The sequence below is a fragment of the Oryx dammah genome, unplaced genomic scaffold (genome assembly GCF_014754425.2).
Source record: "Oryx dammah isolate SB20612 unplaced genomic scaffold, SCBI_Odam_1.1 HiC_scaffold_23, whole genome shotgun sequence".
NCBI lineage: Eukaryota > Metazoa > Chordata > Mammalia > Artiodactyla > Bovidae > Oryx > Oryx dammah.
The window spans coordinates 78,794,371-78,814,284 of record NW_024070207.1 but is presented as its reverse complement, the minus strand read 5'-3'; the positions used below and the strand labels follow the sequence as shown (position 1 = coordinate 78,814,284).

Below are 19,914 nucleotides of genomic sequence, written 5' to 3'. Positions count from 1 at the left end.
ATTCCTGGGTGGGGAAGATCCCCTGGAGAAGGGATAGGCTACCCACTCCAGGATTCTTGGGCTTCCCTTGTGGCTCAGCTGGTAAAGAATTTGCCTGTAATGCGGGAGACCTGGGTTCAATCCCTTGGTTGGGAAGATCCCCTGGAGAAAGGAAGGGCTACCCACTCCAATATTCTTGCCTGGAGAATTCCATGGACAGAGGAGCCCAGTGGGCTACAGCCCATGGGGTCATAGTCACATAGAGTCAGACACGACTGAGTGACTAACACTTTCCACTTTCACTAGGAAAAAAATCACAACTAGCTGAGTTGCCTGCTGAGGGCAAAGGGAACAAAGAATGGGTAATGGAAAAAGAAATTCTGCCTCAGGACTGTGACACAGAAATCTGCCTAGCTTGCCCTGTGAATTTCAGATTCAAAAGTTCAACATCAACTCACCTAAATTTTGAGCCTGCTGGCCTGCCCTTCAGACTTGCCAGTCCCCACAACTGGGTGAACTGGTTCCTTAAAATATCTCTCTCTCCGCTACTTTGTCTTTATGTACACACATGCAGGCACAAGTGTGTGTATACTCTCTATATGTATATAGCTATATCCTATTGGTTCTGTTTCTCTGGAGAACCACAATACAGAGTTTGATATTAAGAGTGACTCTAGAGTAGTGGTCCCCAACCCTTTTGCCACCAGGGACTGGTTTCATGGAAGACAATTTTTCCATGAATGGGGGTGAGGGGATAGTTTCATGATGATTCAAGCACACTAGGATTTGTGCTCTTATGAGAATCTAATCTGACAGGAGGTGGTGCTCAGGTGGTAATGCCAGCAATGAGGAGCAGCTGTAAATACAGATAAAGTTTCACTTGTTCGCTGCCTCTCACCTCTTTCTCTGTGGCCCAGTTCCTAACAGCAGGCCATGGCCCAGTACCGGTCCATGGCCCAGGGGTTGGGGACTCTGCTCTAGAGGAATGGAATCTCAAGTATGAGTTTTCTGAATTGGTTATGGGATTTCTGGAATTGATTCTTTATTCTGATTAAATTCAAAAGCACTAATGACTCTATTTCCAGTAGTAAGGAGAGCGGTGTGACACGACAAAAGAGATATGCAAAATATCAACACTGGATACTCCTAATTGAATGCTTATAAGAGGTAAGGTTCTGGATGACCTTGTATTTGATACTTGGAAATTTTGTCAAACTTACAAGTATAGTAAAGATTGTCTGGTTGCTCTTAATCGCACTGGACAAAGTGGGGAAAGAAGAGGATGAGCTCAGGGGTTTGATTTTCTAGATCAAGCATAACATGAATGACTTGAAAATTTCTCAGTCTGTCCTGAAAATATCTGTTAGCTTCTGGAACTGCAGAGCCGAGCTTACTGAAAACCAAACCCAGAGTCTCAAAGTGTGAGTGGCCAAATTACAACACAAATTGAATTCCCAACCTCACAGGCTGTCTACTGTTAAAGGAAGGCATTGATGAAGAAGGAACAGGATCCTGAAAAGTGGAATGGGAACATATGAGGACACTGCACCTCTAAATTTGGATGAGTCTTTGCCAGTAGAAGCAGCCCGTCCACCTTCAACTGAGAAGTTAAACCCCCATCTGCCTGAGAAGCCTGCAATGGCCTCCCCTGAGGGACTTGCCTTGTAAAGCACTGCTGATTCCCCTCAGGACATACGCCACCACCTGTCTTTGCTTCTAGACCTATAACTAGACTTAAGTTCACCAAGCCCCAACTCAACAAGATCAAACCAGTCAATCCTAAAAAAAAAAAAAAAATCAATCCTGAATATTCACTGAAAGGACTGATGCTGAAGCTCAAGCTCCTATACTTAGGCCACCTGATGTGAGGAGCTGACTCACTGGAAAAGACTCTGATGCTGGGAAATATTGAGGGAGGAGGAGAAGGAGGCGATGCAGGACGAGATGGTTGGATGGCATCACCAACTCAATGGACATGAGTATTTGAGCAGACTCCAGGAGACAGTGAAGGACAGGGATCCCTGGCATGCTGCAGTCCATGGGGTTGCAAAGAGTTGGACATGACTTAGTGACTAAACAACAACAAAGGCCCAAAGGTTAAGGTACAAAGTGTGACCCATGAGGAGATGTGAGATACTCCAAAATGACTGCATGATTTGTCCAATTTATAAGGACAGAAATCTGGGTGATATGTGTGGGATAATGGAAGGAACAAAGTTGGATCAGACTGAAATTTTTAATATGTGTACACTAAGCAGATTCTGAATTTCATCTTGCCACTTGAGAGGTTAGGAAGGGTACAGATAGTATATTTGGCTGGTTGGCTGGAACATGAACCAGATCGCAGCCCACATAAATGCAGCTGGAATTCCAGGACTGCTTTGGTGTACTACAGGGAAAGGTATCTGAAGCCTTAGGGAAATTGGAATGTTAGGAGTAGATTTATCATGAAACATCTGCTCACTCACACCAGGATGGTCCAGAGACACACCAATCATGACAACTGTGACAAATAAATTTGTGAGGGGGTCCCTGATAATCTATGATTGTTCTTCACTGTAGGTCAGAAATTTCAGTGGGAACTGCTGCCACTGAACTGGAAAACCTAAATGTAGTGGGAGTAATTGGAACCTGGGGTGAAGTGAAGTGAAATGAAGTGAAGTGAAAGTTGCTCAGTCATGTCCGACTCTTTGTGACCCCATGGACTATACAGTCCATAGAATTCTCCAGGCCAGAATACTATAGTGGGTAGCCGTTCCCTTCTCCAGGGGATCTTCCCAACCCAGGGATTGAACACAGGTCTCTCCCATTACAAGCAGAGTGTTTACCAGCTGAGCCACAAAGGAAGTTCAAACCTGGTGTGGCAGTGGCCAAATGGAGGGAGGCACTGTATTGCCAAATACAAGATGGATGTGGTTAGCACAGGGTCAGAGTAGTAATCAGAACAGTCCAATTCACAAATAAGAGTAGAAATTTCTATAATACTGCTTTAATTCATTCTACAACTCATTAGATTTCAAATGTCTTTCAAAACAAACCTTTACCTTGTGTGTGTGTATACTAGGTCACTTCAGTCATGTCCAACCCTTTGTGACCTCATGGACTGTAGCCCACCAGGCTCTTCTGTCCATGGGATTCTCAAGGCAAGAATACTGGAGTGGGTTGCCATGCCCTCCTCCAGGGGATCTTCCTTACACAGGGATCAAATCCCTGGGTCTCTTACATCTCCTGCACTAGAAGGCGGGTTCTTTACCGCTAGCACCACCTGGGAAGCCCATATCTTTATCTTGGTGTTTCATTATTTAAGAGATAACCTTCTTTGAAGCCAGCAGAGTTAGGACAGTCTAAGAAAAGCAGGACAGAAACAGTGTATGAACATTTAGCAAAAGACAGTTTTCAGATATTTAAGAAACTACGCTACACACCCATGTATTTATGTGTTATATGTCTATACCTCTCTATCCTTCTAACTCTATATGAGAATGGGGGATAGCATTAAATATAACACCTGTTTCAGAGTGGTTCACCTGCTCACAGACATGCATGTAAACAAATTAAGAGCAAAAAAATAAAAGAATACTGAGTATTTACTATGTACCAGACATTGCCCTGGGCACTTTAGACGAATTAATCCATTTAATCTTCAAACCAGCTCTCCTCTTATTCCCCTTTGCAGACAAGGAAACTGAGCCTTGGAGAGGTAAAATTCCAAAGTCACACAGCTAGTAAGTGGCTTAGTTATTCATACAACAAGTGGCCAGGTAGAGATTTAAACTTCTTTCTCTAATGCTATCCTACTGCCAAATAGAAAACAAAACAAAACATACATGTCTTTAATATATATTACATAGGGATGAACCAAACATTCTGTGCTGTCAAAAAGAATCAGTCTGATTCAGAGACCTGTGAGTTTGGCTAGTTGATCATGACTTCCATAGGAAACAAATAGGTGGGCAATTTACTAAAATCTTACTTGATCTGTACAAGGAAAAGAGTTCTAGGTCAAGGAAAAAGAAGTCTAACTTGAAACATCCAAACACAGAATCCCAGCTCCTCAATCAACTCTCAAACTTGAGTCAGTTTATACACTGAGAATGAACACTTCTGAATGAAGGGGAGGTTGGGTCCCTGGAGGAATGAACCCATGACACTGCCAAAAATTTACACCACTAATATTTCTCCCAACTTTTCCTAAAAGGACCTACAGCCCTTTACCAGGGTACCTCTGCACTGGGGAAAAAAGCAATGAGGCTTTCCAGATATTACCAGACAGGACACTGGCTCTGATCTGACACTAATTCCAAAAGATCCAAAACATTACTGTGGCTCACCAGACAGAGTTGGGGCTTATAAAAGAGAAGTGATCAATGGAGTTTTAGCTCAGGTCCATCACACACAGTGAGCTCAGTGGATCCCTAAACCCATCTCATGGTTATTTCTCTGGTATAGGAATGCATAGTTAGAATACTCAGCAACTGGCAGTATCCTCATATTGGTCTCCCGACCTATGGAGTGAGGCCTCTTATGGTGGAAAATGCCAAGTGGAAGCCATTAGAACTGTCTCCATCTAGGAAAACAGTAAACCAAAAGCAGTATTGCTTTCCTGAGGGATTGCTGAGGTTAGTGTTACCATCAAGGACTTGATGGAGAAGGCAATGGCAACCCACTCCAGTACTCTTGCCTGGAGAATCCCAGGGATGGGGGAGCCTGGTGGGCTGCTGTCTATGGGGTCGCACAGAGGCGGACACAACTGAAGTGACTTAGCAGCAGCAGCAGCAGCAAGGACTTGAAAGATGCAAGGATGGTGATTCCACTACATTCAACGTGCCTATTTGGCCTGTGCAGAAGACAGATGGATCTTGGAGAAGGACAGTGGATTATCATGAACTTAACCAGGTAGTGTCTCCAACAGCAGCTGCTATACCAGATACAATTTTGTTGCTTGAGCAAATGAACACATCCTTTGATACTCGGCATGTATATATTTATCTGGCAAATGCCTTTCTTAAAAACAGTACTGTTAATAAAGACAAGCAAAAGCAGTTTTCTTTCCATTGGCAAGGCCAGCTATATACCTGCACTGTCCTGCCTCAGAGGTAAGCTCAACTCTCCAGTTCTATGTCATAATTTAACCTGTAGGGATCTTGGGCAATTTTCCCTCCCACAAGACATCACATCACATGTCTGTGTGCTCAGTCACTTCAGTCATGTCCAACTCTTTGAGACCCCATGGACTATAGCCTGCCAAGCTCCTCTGTCCATGGGATTCTCCAGGTAAGAATACTGGAGTGGGTTGCCGTGACCTCCTCCAGGGGGTCTTCCCAACCCAGAGATTGAAACCATGTCCCTTATATCTCCTGCACTAGCAGGCAGGTTCTTCACCACCAGCACCACCTAGGAACCCCACACTGGTCCATTACATGGATATTATGCTTATTAGACCTAGTGGATAAGAGTGAGAAACTACTCTAGACTTATGGATAAGACATCTGTGTGTCAGGAGACAGGAAATGAATCTGAAAATAAATTTAGGGGCCTTCTATCTCAGTGAGATTTCTAGGGGTACAGTGGGGGGGGGCTTGTTGAGATACTCCTTCTAACCTCTTGAAGAACAAGTTTTGCATCTGGCTCTTCCATAAGCAAAAAGAGGGCCAATACCTAGGGCCTGTTTGGACATCAAAGGCAACACAGTCCTTATCTGGATGAGCTACTCTGGCCTATTTACCAGGGGATTCAAAAAGTTGCCATTTTGAGTGGAGATCAGAATAGGAGAAGGCCCTGTGTGACACGTCCATACTGCCATATAAGCCACCCTGCCACTTGGGTCACATGACCCATCAGATCCATTGATGCTTGAAGTGTCAGCAATACAGGGATGGAGCCTTTGGCAGTTCCCCTGAGATGAATCACAGCACAGGTCCTAGGATTTTGGAGCTAAGCTCTGCCATCCTCTGCTCTCCTTCTGAGAAACAACTTTTGGTTTGCTACAAAGTCTCAATTTACTCACAGAATTTAAGCATTTTAGATAGTGGAGGAAAATAAAACTTAACAAGGATATCATCAGTAATGGTGAGTGAACACAGAAGAAGCCAGCACTGACACAGAAAATGTGGAAAACGGAAGACCTGCCTTGCAGTGCTGCTTGTAAGGGGCCCAAGTTCTTCTGATGGAGGCTCAGCCTGTGGATGGCGTGAGGCCAGGAGCCACCCTTGCAGCAGTGAGACTGGGTCTTCCCACAGTTGAATTGCTTGAGAATGTGCCCAAAGTGGGCAGTAAACTCCATGTAATCTAAATATTGTTGTTGTTTAGTTGCTAAATCATGTCTGACTCTTTGCGCCCATGGACTGTAGCCCACCAGGCTCCTTTATCCATGGGATTTCCCAGGCAAGAACACTGGAGTGGGTTTGCCATTTCCTACCCTAGGGGATCTTTCCCACCCAGGGATCGAATCTGTATCTCCTGCTTGGCAGGCAGATTCTTTATAACTGAGCCACCAGGGCTTGGTGTAAGGCTAAATAAAAGGAAGTGAAAGTGTTAGTCACTTAGCTGGGTCTGGCTCTTTGAGACCCCATGGACCTGACAGGTTCCTCTGTCCACGGAATTCTCCAGGCAAGAATCCTGGAGTTGGTAGCCATTCCCTCCTCCAGGGGAATCTTCCCAACCCAGGGATCGAATGCTGGTTTCCTGCATTGCAGGCAGGTTCTTTACCATCTGAGCCACCAGGGAAGACCCAAAGCTAAATACTGGAACAAAACTGATAGTCAACAAGTACCATAAGGGAGAGCTGAAGAGAGAGTTCAAGAGAGATGTCACTGTTAAGAGATGTGACCTCAGATCCTATGTGGTGACCTTACACCCTCAGCCCTAGGTGGTGGCCTTGCCCTCTTAGCCCTGGAATCAATTAGGTGGCTCACCTTCTGGAAGCAAAGAGGTGACAGCTTGTCACCCTGAATCTTCCTAGTCTGTGCTCTCTGGGCCTGTGGTGGCAGTGAGAGCTCTGCTGGCTTCTGAACCATTTGGAGGGTCATTCATCGCTTTTCTTAGAAGATATTCACTGCCAACTAGCTTTACTAGCCTGTTTCCTGGCTGGAGAATCCCAGAAACCCAGTCTTCCTTCCTTCCTTTTTTTCTGCCTCTGCTCTGTTCATCCCAAGCTGGCAGTGTTTCTGCTGAGATGGCTGATTGGATCTACAAGTCACATGACTAATCCTTTTAGCAACTGGTTCTCTAGCCACACATTTGGTGACCTTTCCAGAGTACATCTCATATTTTGCAATATGGATAGGCTGAAAATTTTCAAAATCTTCATGTTCTAGTTCCTTTTTACTAACAATTCCTTCTTCAAATTCTCTTTCCTCTAGCATTTTACTATAAGCATTAAGGACAAATCAAGTCTCACTTTTAACACTTGGCTTAGAAGTTTCCTCAGTTAAATATCCCAGTTCATCACTACAAGCTCTTTCCACCCAAGAGAACAAAATTCAGCCAAATCCTGTGCCACTTTATAAGATTTACCTTTATACCAATTTCCAACAACATATGCCTATCTTCCATCTGGCAGTGTGTGTGTGTTCACTCGTATTCGAATCTTTGTGACCCCACGGACTGTACCATCTGAGATCTCACCAAAACCGCCTTTAACATTCCTATTTCTACCACAAGTTTCTTTGAGACAATCTAGACTTTTTCTATCAAGCACCTACAAATCTTTTCAGCCTCTACTTGCTGCCCAATTCAAAGCCACTTCCATGTTTTTTTTTAGGTATTTCTCATAATATCACTCCACTTCCCAGTACAGAAAGCTGCAGTTTCCTAGGGTTGTTGTAACAAAGTACCACAAACTGGGTGGCTCAGAACAACAGGAATTTCTTGTCTTGTGGTTCTGGGGGCTGGAAGTCCAAAATCAAGGCATCAGCCAAGTCATGCTCTTGTTGAAGGTGCTAGGGAGGGATGTGTTCCATGCCCCTCTCCTGGTTTCTGGTGGCCTCAGGCACCTCTTGTCCTATAGAAGCATCCCTCCAATCACATGGTCATCTTTTCCCTGTGTGCCTCCACATGGCCTCTCTTGAGTGTTTGTGTTTGTCTGTGTCTACACTTCTCTTTTTCATAAGAATGCCAGTCATATTGGTTTACTGCTGCTACTGCTAAGTCACTTCAGTCGTGTCTGACTCTGTGTGACCCCATAGATGGCAGCCCACCAGGCTCCTAGGGCCCAACTAATGACCTTGTTTTTGCTTGATTACTTCTGGGAAGATCCTATTTCTAAATAAGGTCACAGTTAGAGACAGTGCAGTTTAAAACATTAACATATATTCTTGGATGGACAAAACTTTACCCATACAGGTTCCTTGCAGATTCACATTCTGGCTGGGCTTACCCAGTGAGAGGAGGTGGCTGTAGTTTTCCAACATCACATCCTGGTACAGGCGCCTCTGAGCAGAGTCCAGATGCTGCCACTCCTCCCTGCTGAAGTCCACAGTCACATCCTCAAAGGACACTGACACCTGTAAATAAACACGAAGGACACTGATACCTCTAAACACAATCCCATTCAGGGTGACCAGATCAGCATGGGAGGATAGGGGAAAGATAGAAAAATGCTTTTAGGATTTTTACCATAATACCCCATAGGCTATGCCTTTAAATACCTACTTACATGTAATGTATAGAATAAAAATATCTACTTATAAATTTCTGCCATCCATTGTATATGAGTCTTTCATTTTAAAAAATTAATTTTCATTAGTTTTCTATAGTAGTATATAACTATTCATACATAGTAGTGTGTATAGCGGATTCACTTTGCTGTACAGCAGAAACTAAAACACTGCAAAGCAAATATACTCCAATAAAAATAAATAAATAAAGTGATCAAAAGGGGAAAAATGATTATTTTGTCCAGGATTTGAAGTTTATCTTATTTAGTTGCTCATGTTAATGGGAAATTAGTGTTTATTGCTTTTTGAAAGAGGCATGTATGTTTGTGCTGGGTCTTTGTTCCTATGTGTGGGCTTTCTCTAGTTGTGGCAAAGTGGGGGCTACTCTCTAGTTGTGGTGCAAGAGCTTTTCATTGCAGTGGTTTCTCTTGCTGCAGAGTGTTTTTCCCAGAGTCCGAGTCCCCAAAACTGAGAGAATAAGACATCCACAGCAATGCAAAAGCATAAATGGGTTTATTGCTAGCTCGAGCCAGGGCTCCTGTCACATCCAACACAGTGGAGTAGAAAAGCCCCGAGCCCAGATTTTCAGCAGTATTTATAAGTTTAGAACAAAGACAGGGAGTTGGCAAGGGCTGACTGGCTGCAGGGGTTTTCTGGTATTTACTGATTGGCCACTTATCATCCCTCTGATTGGCCAGAGTTATCATCTCTCTGAAGCCCTGGAAGCATGACTCAGGGATTATTTTTGGCCTAGTGCACCTCTCTGAGCCTGTCATGGCTCTGGTGAGGTTGTAACACAGAGTACAGGCTATAGTGTGAACAGGTTTCAGTGGTTGGGGTTCAGAGGCTCAGAAGTTGTGTCTCACAGGCTCTAGAGCAAGGGTTCAGTAGTTGTTGTGCACAGGGTCAGTTGAACATGCTCCCCTGCCTTGACTAGCAGAATATTAACCACTAGATCACCAGAGAAGTCCAGCATGTACACTTTTTTCTCACTTTACATAGCTCCCAGTACTACTGCTTTCATTTAGTCTTTAAAAATATAGGCATTTTCTCTTGATGCCGTTTTGTTTGATCACTTTTAATTCCACAGTTGTCAGAAAACACTCTGTATGATTTCAACATATGGTTTATCTAGAAGAATGTTTCAGGTGTCCCTAGAAAACAATGTATATTCAGCTACTGATAGGTTCAGTGTTCTCTAATATTTAAATCAACTTGATTGAGTGTTGTTGAAATTTTATATCACTTTACTCATTTGTCTTCTACTTCTTCAACCAATTATTCGTCAACTTTTTGTTAAAAACTGAAACAGAGATGTTAAAAGTTTATATGGCTATGCAAAGGAACTAGAATACACAAAGCAAGGATTAGCATGGAAGATTTATACTATGTAATATTAAGACTTACTATAAAGCTACAATAATTCAGACAGAATGGTATTGATGTAAGTATAGACACATATATCAATGAAACAGAATAGAGGGTCCAGAAACAGATTTGCACACATATGGACAACTATTTTTTGACTAAGGTGCCAAAGTGCTTCAATGCAGGAAAGGACAGTCTTTTTTAAAAACAGTGCTGGAACAAATAGATATAATAAGTTTTGGAGGAAAATACAAACCATGATTCACACCTCACACCATATAAAAAAATTAACTTAAGTGTTCTCACCACATTCACAAGCACACACACAGAGTAACTCTGTGTGGTGATGGATGTGTTAACTAACTTGATTGTGGTATAAAAACAGACATACAGATCAATGGGACAGAAGAGAAAGTCCAGAAATAAACCCACACATTTACAGTCAATTAATTTGTAAGAAAGATGCCAAGAATATAAAATGGGGGAAAGGACAGTGTCTTCAATAAATGGTTTGGGAAAATTGGACAGCCACATGCAACAAAATAAAACTGGAACACTCTCTTACACCCCCACAAAAGTTAATTCAAAATGGATTAAAGACTTAACCATAATACCAGAGACCATACAACTTCTAGATGAAAACATAGGTGTAAGCTCCTTGATGTAAGTCTTGGAGATAAATTTTTGAATTTGACACCAAAAGCAAGCACAACAAAAACAAAAACAAACCGTGGGAATATGCCAAACTAAAAAGTTTATGCACAGCAAATGAAACCTTCCACAAAATGACAAGACAGCTTACTGACTGGGAAAAATATTTGCAAAGCCTATGTCTGATAAGGGGTTAATATCCAGACTATGTGGGGCTTCCCTGGTGACTCAGATAGTAAAGAATCTGCATGCAATGCAGGAGACCCAGGTTTGATATCTAGGTTGGGAAAATCTCCTAGAGAAGGAAATGGCTACCCATTCCAGTATTCTTGCCTGGAGAATTCCATGGACAGAGAAGACTGGTGGACTATAGTCAATGGGGTTGCAAAGAGTGGGACGTGACTAAGTGACTAACACAACAACAACAACATCCAAAATATGTAAAGAAATCATACAACTCAACAGCAAAAAAAAAAAAAAAAAATCTGATTAAAAAGCAGTAGAGGATCCGAATAGACATTTATGTAAAGAAGACACACAAATGGCCAACAGGTACATGTAAAGATGCTCAACATCACTAATTATCAGGAAATGCAAATCAAAACCACAGTGAGCTATCACCTCACACCTGTTAGAATGGCTATCATGAAGACAATAAATAACAAGTGTTAATGAGAACATAGAAAAAAACGAAACTCATGCACTGTCAGCAGAAATGTAAAATTGGGCTTACTGGGTGGTTCAGTGGTAAACAATCTGCCTGCAATGTGGGAGACCTGAGTTTGATCCCTGGGTCGGGAAGATCCCTTGGAGGAGGAAATGGCAATGCACTCCAGTATTCTTGCCTGGAGAATCCTCAGGGACAAAGGAGCATGGCAGGCTACAGTACAGTCCACGGGGTTGCAAAGAGTTAGACACGACTGAACAACTTTCACTTTCATTGTGCAAAACAATACAGAATTTCCTCAAAGATTAAAAACAGAACCACCATATGATCCAGCACTTCTACTTCTGGGTATCTACCTAAAAAATGAATACATTCACTTAAAAAGATATATGCACTCTCCTGTTCATTGCAGTATTATTTTTTTAAAAGATTGGGTTTTATTTATTTTAGTTATATTGGCTCTTAGATGCAGCATGTGGATCTTTGGTGCATCATTCAGGATCTTCCTCAAGGCATTTGGGCTCAGTAGTTGTGGTGCACGGGCTCTCTAGTTGTGGCAAATGGGCTTAGTTGCTCTGTGGCATGTGCAATATTAGTTTCCCAACCAGGGATCAAACCTGCATCCCCTGAATTGCAAGGAAGATTACTTACCACTGTACCACTAGGGAAGTCCCTACAGTATTATTTACAATAGCTAAGATATAAAATCAACCTAAGCATCCATAAATGGTGAAATGGATAAAGAAAATGTGGTATACATACACATACACAATGGAATATTATTTAGCCATAAAAGAAGGAAATCTTGTCATTTGCAACAACATGGATGTACCCTGAGAGCATTATGATAAGTGAAATAAGTCTGTTCATTCGCTATGTCATGTCCGACTCTTTTCCACCCCATGGACTGTAGCACGCCAGGCCTCCCTGTCCTTCAGTATCTCCCAGAGTCTGTTCAAACTCATGTCCACTGAGTCAGTGATACCATCCAGTCACTGAGTCAGTGATGCCATCCAGTCATCTCATCCTCTGTCACCCCCTTCTCCTTTTGTCTTTAATCTTTCCCAGCATCATGGTCTTTTCCAATGAGTCAGATCTTCGCATCAGATGTCCAAAGTATTGGAGCTTCAACTTCAGTATTGGAACTTCAGCATCAGTCCTTCAGTGAATATTCAGGGTTGATTTCTTTTAGGATGGGGCTTCCCTGGTGGCTCAGACAGTAAAGCATCTGCCAGCAATGCGGGAGACCCAGGTTTGATCCCTGGGTCAGGAAGATCCCCTGGAGAAGGAAATGGCAATCCACTCCAGCACTCTTGCCTGGAAAATCCCATGGACAGAGGAGCCTGATAGCCTACAGTCCATGAGGTCACAAAGAGTTGGACACGACTGAGCGACTTCACTTTCACTTTCCTTTAGGACTGACAGGTTTGATATCCTTGCAGTTCAAGGGACTCTCAAAGAGTCTCCAGCGCCACAATTTGAAAGCATCAATTCTTCAGCACTGAGCTTTCTTTACGGTTCAATTCTCATTTCCATACATGACTACTGGGAAAATCACAGCCTTGTCTATATGTACCTGATATATGTGGTCCATTGGAGGAGGCAATGGAAATCTAGTCCAGTATTCTTCCTAAGAGAACCCAATAACAGTACAAAGAGACAAAAAGATGTGACGCTGGAAGATGAGACCCCTCAAATCCGTAGCCCCCTTTGCTACTGGGGAAGACTGGAGAAACAGTCTTCCAGAAAGAATGAAGAGGCAAGTTGTGGATGTATCTGGTGGTGAAAGTAAAGAATGATGCTATAACAATACTGCATAGGAACCTGGAATGTTAGGTCCATGAATCAAGGTAAACTGGAAGTGGTTAAACAGGAGATGGCAAGAGTGAACATCAATATTTTAGGAATCAGGGAACTACGATGGATCAGAATGGGAGAATTTAATCCAGATAATCATTACCTCTACTACTGTAGGCAAGAATCCCTTAGAAGAAATGGAGTAGCCCTCACAGTTAACAAGAGTATGAAATGCAGTACTTGGGTACAATCTCAAAAACAACAGAAAGATCTCAGTTCGTTTCCAGGACAAATGATTCAATATCACAGTAATCCAAGCCTATGCCCCAAACACTAATGCCAAAAAAGCTGAAGTTGAACGGTTCTCTGAAGCCCTATAAGACCTTCTAGAATTAAAACCAAAAAAAAAGATGTCTTTTTTCATCACAAGGGATTGGAATGCAAACGTAGGAAGTCAAGAGATACCTGGAGTAACAGGCAAATTTGGCCTTAGAGTACTGTCGGTAGCCACGTTAGGCATTACTGACAAAATGGAGGCACGGCCCCAACCCCCTCTCCTCATCCTGTAGGCACAGTCCCAGGATGAAGGAGTTAGGTTTTGTGATTCTGACTTGCTCTTTCCTTTCTTTGGTTGAGTTGGCTGGAAAGAATGTTAAGGTGCTTATTGTTCTTGAGAGAAGCATGAGAAAGCACAAAGCCTTCTGCAGTTGTGCCCAGAAAATAATCTATAAAGTAACCATTGACATTTATTTGTTCAAGGATTTTCACAAAGAATGTTCCAGGATGAGCAGTAGGCCACAGCTTGAGGCCATGGGAAGGATTGTTATCTGAGACCTGTTTGTGAGGGGAATGTTTATGGCAAAGGAAGTTTGCTGAGCTTAGGGTTTAGGAATCATTAACAATAGCTAGCAGCCTTTTTAGTAGATAGTGGGCTTAAGATAGTAGGGGCAAACAGGATTTAGAAAGATAAGAAATAAACTGAGGAATGTGGCATGAGTTACAATGTAATCACAAGTAAACATGAAGCAGGAACTCTGTTTGAAGGGCAACAATGAGACAATAATCTGGGTGAGGGGGAACTGAAAATGTCAAACCTCTGACCTAATGCTTTTGTCAAAGTATAAAAGAAGACCTGATGCTTGAAATAAATATGTGGTCCTGTACCTTAAGTCAGAGACTACATCATTCTTCGCCGACACTGCTCATCCCTTCATGCCGATTCCCTGGCTGTGACTCCAGCAGAGTACAAAATGAAGCAGGACAAGGGCTATCAGAGTTTTCTCAAGAGAACACACTGGTCATGGCAAACACTCTTCCAGCAACACAAGAGACAACTCTACACATGGACATCACCAGATGGTCAATACTGAAATCATATTGATTATATTCTTTGCAGCAAAAAATGGAGAAGCTCTATACAGTCCACAAAAACAAGACCAGGAGCTGACTGTGGCTTACATCATCAGCTCCTTATTGTAAAATTTAGGCTTAAACTGAAGAAAGTAGGGAAAACGATTAGGCCATTCAGGTATCAGATCAGTTCAGTTCAGTTCAGTCGCTCAGTCGTGCCCGACTCTTTGTGACCCCATGAATCGCAGCACGCCAGGCCTCCCTGTCCATCACCAACTCCCGGAGTTCACTCAGATTCACGTCCATTGAGTCAGTAATGCCATCCAGCCACCTCATCCTCTGTCGTCCCCTTCTCCTCCTGCCCCCAATCCCTCCCAGCATCAAAGTCTTTTCCAATGAATCAACTCCTCACATGAGGTGGCCAAAGTACTGGAGTTTCAGCTTTAGCATCATTCCTTCCAAAGAAATCCCAGGACTGATCTCCTTCAGAATGGACTCGTTGTATCTCCTTGCAGTCCAAGGGACTCTCAAGAGTTTTCTCCAACACCACAGTTCAAAAGCATCAATTCTTTGGCACTCAGCTTTCTTCACAGTCCAACTCTCACATCCATACATGACTACTGGAAAAACCATAGCCTTGACTAGACGGACCTTAGTTGGCAAAGTAATGTCTCTGCTTTTGAATATGCTATCTAGGTTGGTCATAACTTTTCTTCCATGGAGTAAGCGTCTTTTAATTTCATGGCTGCAGTCACCATCTGCAGTGATTTAGATCATGAACTCCTTATTACCAAATTCAGACTTAAATTGAAGAAAGTAGGGAAAACCGCTAGACCATTCAGGTATGACCTAAATCAAATCCCTTATGATTATACAGTGGGAAGTGAGAAATAGATTTAAGGGCCTAGATCTGATAGATAGAGTGCCTGATGAACTATAGATGGAGGTTTGTGACACTGTACAGGAGACAGGGATCAAGACCATCCCCATGGAAAAGAAATGCAAAAAAGCAAAATGGCTGTCTGGGGAGGCCTTACAAATAGCTGTGAAAAGAAGAGAAGCAAAAAGCAAAGGAGAAAAGGAAATATATAAGCATCTGAATGCAGAGTTCCAAAGAATAGCAAGAAGAGATAAGAAAGCCTTCTTCAGCGATCAATGCAAAGAAACAGAGGAAAAGAGGAAAAGAACAGAATGGGAAAGACTAGAGATGTCTTCAAGAAAATTAGAGATACCAAGGGAACATTTCATGCAAAGATGGGCTCGATAAAGGACAGAAATGGTATGGACCATTCAGGTATGACCTAAGTCAAGTCCCTTATACAGTGGAGGTGACGAATAGATTCAAGGGATTATATTTGGCAGACAGAGTGTCTGAAGAACAATGGACAGAGGTTTGTAACACTGTACAGGAGGCGGTGACCAAAACTATCCCAAAGGAAAAAAAAATGCAAGAAGGCAAAGTGTTTGTCTAAGGAGACTTTACAAATAGTTGAGGAGATCAGAGAAGCAAAAGGCAAGAGAGAAAGGGAAAGATATACCCAACTGAATGCAGAGTTCCAGAAAATAACAAGGAGAGATAAGAGGGGGTTCTTAAGTGAACAATGCAAAGATATAGAGGAAAACAGTAGAATGGGAAAGACTAGATATCTCTTCAAGAAGACTGGAGATATCAAGGGACCATTTCATGCAAGCATGAGCATGATAAAGGACAAAAACAGTAAGGACCTAACAGAAGCAGAAGACATTCAGAAGAGGTGGCAAGAATACATAGAATAACTATACAAAAAAAAGGTCTTAAAGACCTTGATAACCATGATCATGTGGTCACTCACCTAGAGTCAGACATCCAGGAGTGTGAAGTCAAGTGGTCCTTAGAAAGCATTGCCACGAACAAAGCAAGTGGAGGTGATGGAATTCCAGCTGAGCTATTTCAAATCCTAAATGATGCTGTGAAAGTGCTGCACTCAATATGCTACCAAATTTGGAAAACTCAGCAGTGGCCACAGGATTGGAAAAGTAGGGCAATCCCGAAGAAGCACAGTACCAAAGAATGTTCAAACTACCATACAGTTGCACTCATTTCACATGCTAGCAAGATAATGCTCAAAATTCTTCAGGCTAGGCTTCAGCAGTATGTGAACCTAGAACTTCCAGTTGTACAAGCTAGTCTTAGAAAAGGCAGAGGAACCAGATATCAAATTGCCAACATTCACTGGCTCATAGAGAAAGCAAGAGAATTCCAGAAAAATATATACTTCTGCTTCACTGACTACACTAAAGCCTTTGACTGTGTGAATGACAATAAACTGTGGAAAATTCTTAAAGAGATGGGAATACCAGATCACCTCACTTGTCTCCTGAGAAACCTGTATGCAGGCCAGGCAGCACAGTTAGAACCGGACATGGAACAACACACTGATTCAAAATTGGGAAAGGAGTATGACAAGGCTGTATATCATCAAAAGTTTGTTAACTTGACTTCACCTTTTGTCCACCACCCACTCTTGCCTTTGGCAACCACCAACTGTTCTCTGTATCTCTGAGCTCTGTTTGTCTTTCATTTTTCTTAGTTCTGCATAAAGTGAAATTTATCTTTCTCTGACTTATCTCAAAAGAATCAATTCTTCAGCACTCAGCCTTCTTTATGGTCCAACTCTCACATGTGTACATGACTACTGGAAAAACCACAGCTTTGACTATATGGACCTCTGTTGGGAAAGCAATGTCTCTGCTTCTTAATATACTGTCTAGGTTTGTCATAGCTTTCCTTGCAAGGAGCAAGTGTCTTAATTTCATGGCTGCAGTCACTGTCTACAGTGATTCTGGAGCCCCCCAAAATAAAGTCTGACAGTTTCCCCATCTATTTGCCATGAAGTGATGGGACCAGATGCCATGATCCTAGTTTTCCAAATGTTGAGCTTTAAGCCAACTTTTTCACTCTACTCTTTCACTTTCATCAAGAGGCTCTTTAGTTCTTCACTTTCTGCCATAAGGGGAGTGTCATCTGCATATCTGAGGTTATTGATATTTCTCCCGGCAATCTTGATTCCAGCTTGTGCTTCCTCCAGCCCAGCGTTTCTCATGATGTACTCTGCATAGAAGTTAAATAAGCAGGGTGACAATATACAGCCTTGACGTACTCCTTTTCCTATTTGGAACCAGTCTGTTGTTCCATGTCCAGTTCTAACTGTTGCTTCCTGACCTGCATACAGATTTCTCAGGAGGCAAGTCAGGTGGTTTGGTATTCCCATCTCGTTCAGAATTTTCCAAAGTTTATCATGATCCACACAGTCAAAGACTTTGGCATAGTCAGTAAAGCAGAAATAAATGTTTTTCTAGAACTCTCTTGCTTTTTTGATGATCCAGCAGATGATGTCAATTTGTTCTCTGGTTCCTCTGCCTTTTTGAAAACCAGCTTGAACATCTGGAAGTTCATGGTTCACGTACTGTTGAAGCTTGGCTTGGAGAATTTTGAGCATTACTTTGCTAGGGTGTGAGATGAGTGCAACTGTGCGGTAGTTTGAGCGTTCTTTGGTATTGCCTTTCTTTGGGACTGGAATGAAAACTGACCTTTTCCAGTCCTGTGGCCACTGCTGAGTTTTCCAAATTTGCTGGCATACTGAGTGCAGCACTTTCATAGCATCATCTTTTAGGATTTGAAATAGCTCAACTGGAATTCCATCACCTCCACTAGCTTTGTTCGTAGTGATACTTCCTAAGGCCCACTTGACTTCACATTCCAGGATGTCTAAGTTTGCTAATCAATTGACCTTAAAACAAGGAGATTGTTTGGACTGTCTGGGTGGGGGTAATGTAAAGAGTCCTTAAAAGTGTAGGAGTGAGGTAGGAGAGAAGTTTAGAGTGATGTAGCATGATAAGAACCAACTGACTGTTGCTGGTATTAAAGATGAAGAGAATGATATCAAGGAATATGTGTGATCTTTAAAAGCTAGAAAGAGCAGGGAAATTGATTTTTCCCTTGAGCCTTCAGAAAAGACCCATCCAGGTTTCTCTGGTGGCTCAGTAGTAAAGAATTTGCTTGCTAATGCAGGAGACAAGATTTGATCCCTGATCTGGGAAGATCCCACATGCTGCAGAGCAACTAGGCCCATGTGCCACAACTACTGAGCACATGCTCTAGAGCCTGGGAACTGCAAATACTGAGCCCATGTGCCACATCTAAGGAAGCCCACACACCTGGAGCCTGTCCTCTGCAACAAAAGAAGCCTCCACAATGAGAAGTCCACACACTGCAACGAAGAGCAGCCCCCACTCGCCCCAACTAGAGAAAAGGCAACACACCAACGAAGACCCAGCACAGACAAAATAAATAAAATTTTTTAAAAAAGGAACCCATTCCTGCCAACATCTTGACTTTAGCCCAGTGAGATCCATTTAGGACTTCAGAACTACAAGATTTAAAATTTCTGTTGTTTTAAGCCACTGACTTTATGGCTGTTTCTTACAGCAGTAATAGACAACTAACAGAGACAAATTAAGGAGATTTGAGAAAAGTCTTTGGAATCAACAGTGGAAATGTTGACCAAATTGTATGTTCAATAAATGGTCCTTCACTTTATTGCCAGTCAATGAGGAGAACACTGACTTGATGGACATGAGTTTGAGCAAGCTTGGGGAGCTGGTGATGGACAGGGCAGTGTGGCAGTATATGGGGTCACAAAGAGTTGGACCTGACTGAATGACTGAACTGAACTGAATGAGGAGGAACTGGAAAAATGACTACATACCAAGTACCATGAAGCAGATTTAAAGACAGCTACCTGAACACAGTGTTATGGTTAGTCCTTATTCTTACCCAAGTGGGGGATTTCCTCACCAATCTTGTGTTCAGTCTCAAGTCCACCTTATGTGACAACTAGCATGGGCATTCCTCAGAGACATTGTGGGTATTCAAGATCACCAAAATAAAATGAATATCACAATAAAGTGAGACACATTTTTCGGTTTCCCAGGGCATATAAAAGTTACATTTATTGTAACTGTATTCATATTGTAGTCTGTTAAGTGTTCAACAGCACTGTATCTTTATTTTTATTTTTTGCCAAGTACTATTTTATTTTATTTTTTTATTTTATTTTTACTTTATTTTACTTTACAATACTGTATTGGTTTTGCCATACATTGACATGAATCCACCATGGGTGTATACGAGCTCCCAATCCTGAACCCCCCTCCCACCTCCCATCCCATATCATCTCTCTGGATCATCCCCATGCACCAGCCCCAAGCATCCTGTATCCTGTGTCGAACACAGACTGGCACTTCGTTTCTTACATGATAGTATACATGTTTCAATGCCATTCTCCCAAATCATCCCACCCTCTCCCTCTCCCTCAGAGTCCAAAAGTCTGTTCTATACATCTATGTCTCTTTTGCTGTCTTGCATACAGGGTCATCATTGCCATGTTTCTAAATTCCGTATAT

At 42.4% G+C, this 19,914-nt stretch overlaps 1 protein-coding gene across 1 annotated transcript in view; it reads right to left on the bottom strand.

Annotated features, from left to right (window-relative positions):
• LOC120882077 (zinc finger protein 81) overlaps positions 1 to 19,914 on the bottom strand; it is a 76,481-nt gene that overhangs the window by 18,036 nt on the left and 38,531 nt on the right. Inside the window, exon 3 of the mRNA XM_040265855.1 lies at positions 8,357 to 8,483. Within this exon, the coding sequence (XP_040121789.1) occupies positions 8,357 to 8,483 (127 nt within the window). The remainder of the gene's footprint in view (positions 1 to 8,356; positions 8,484 to 19,914) is intronic.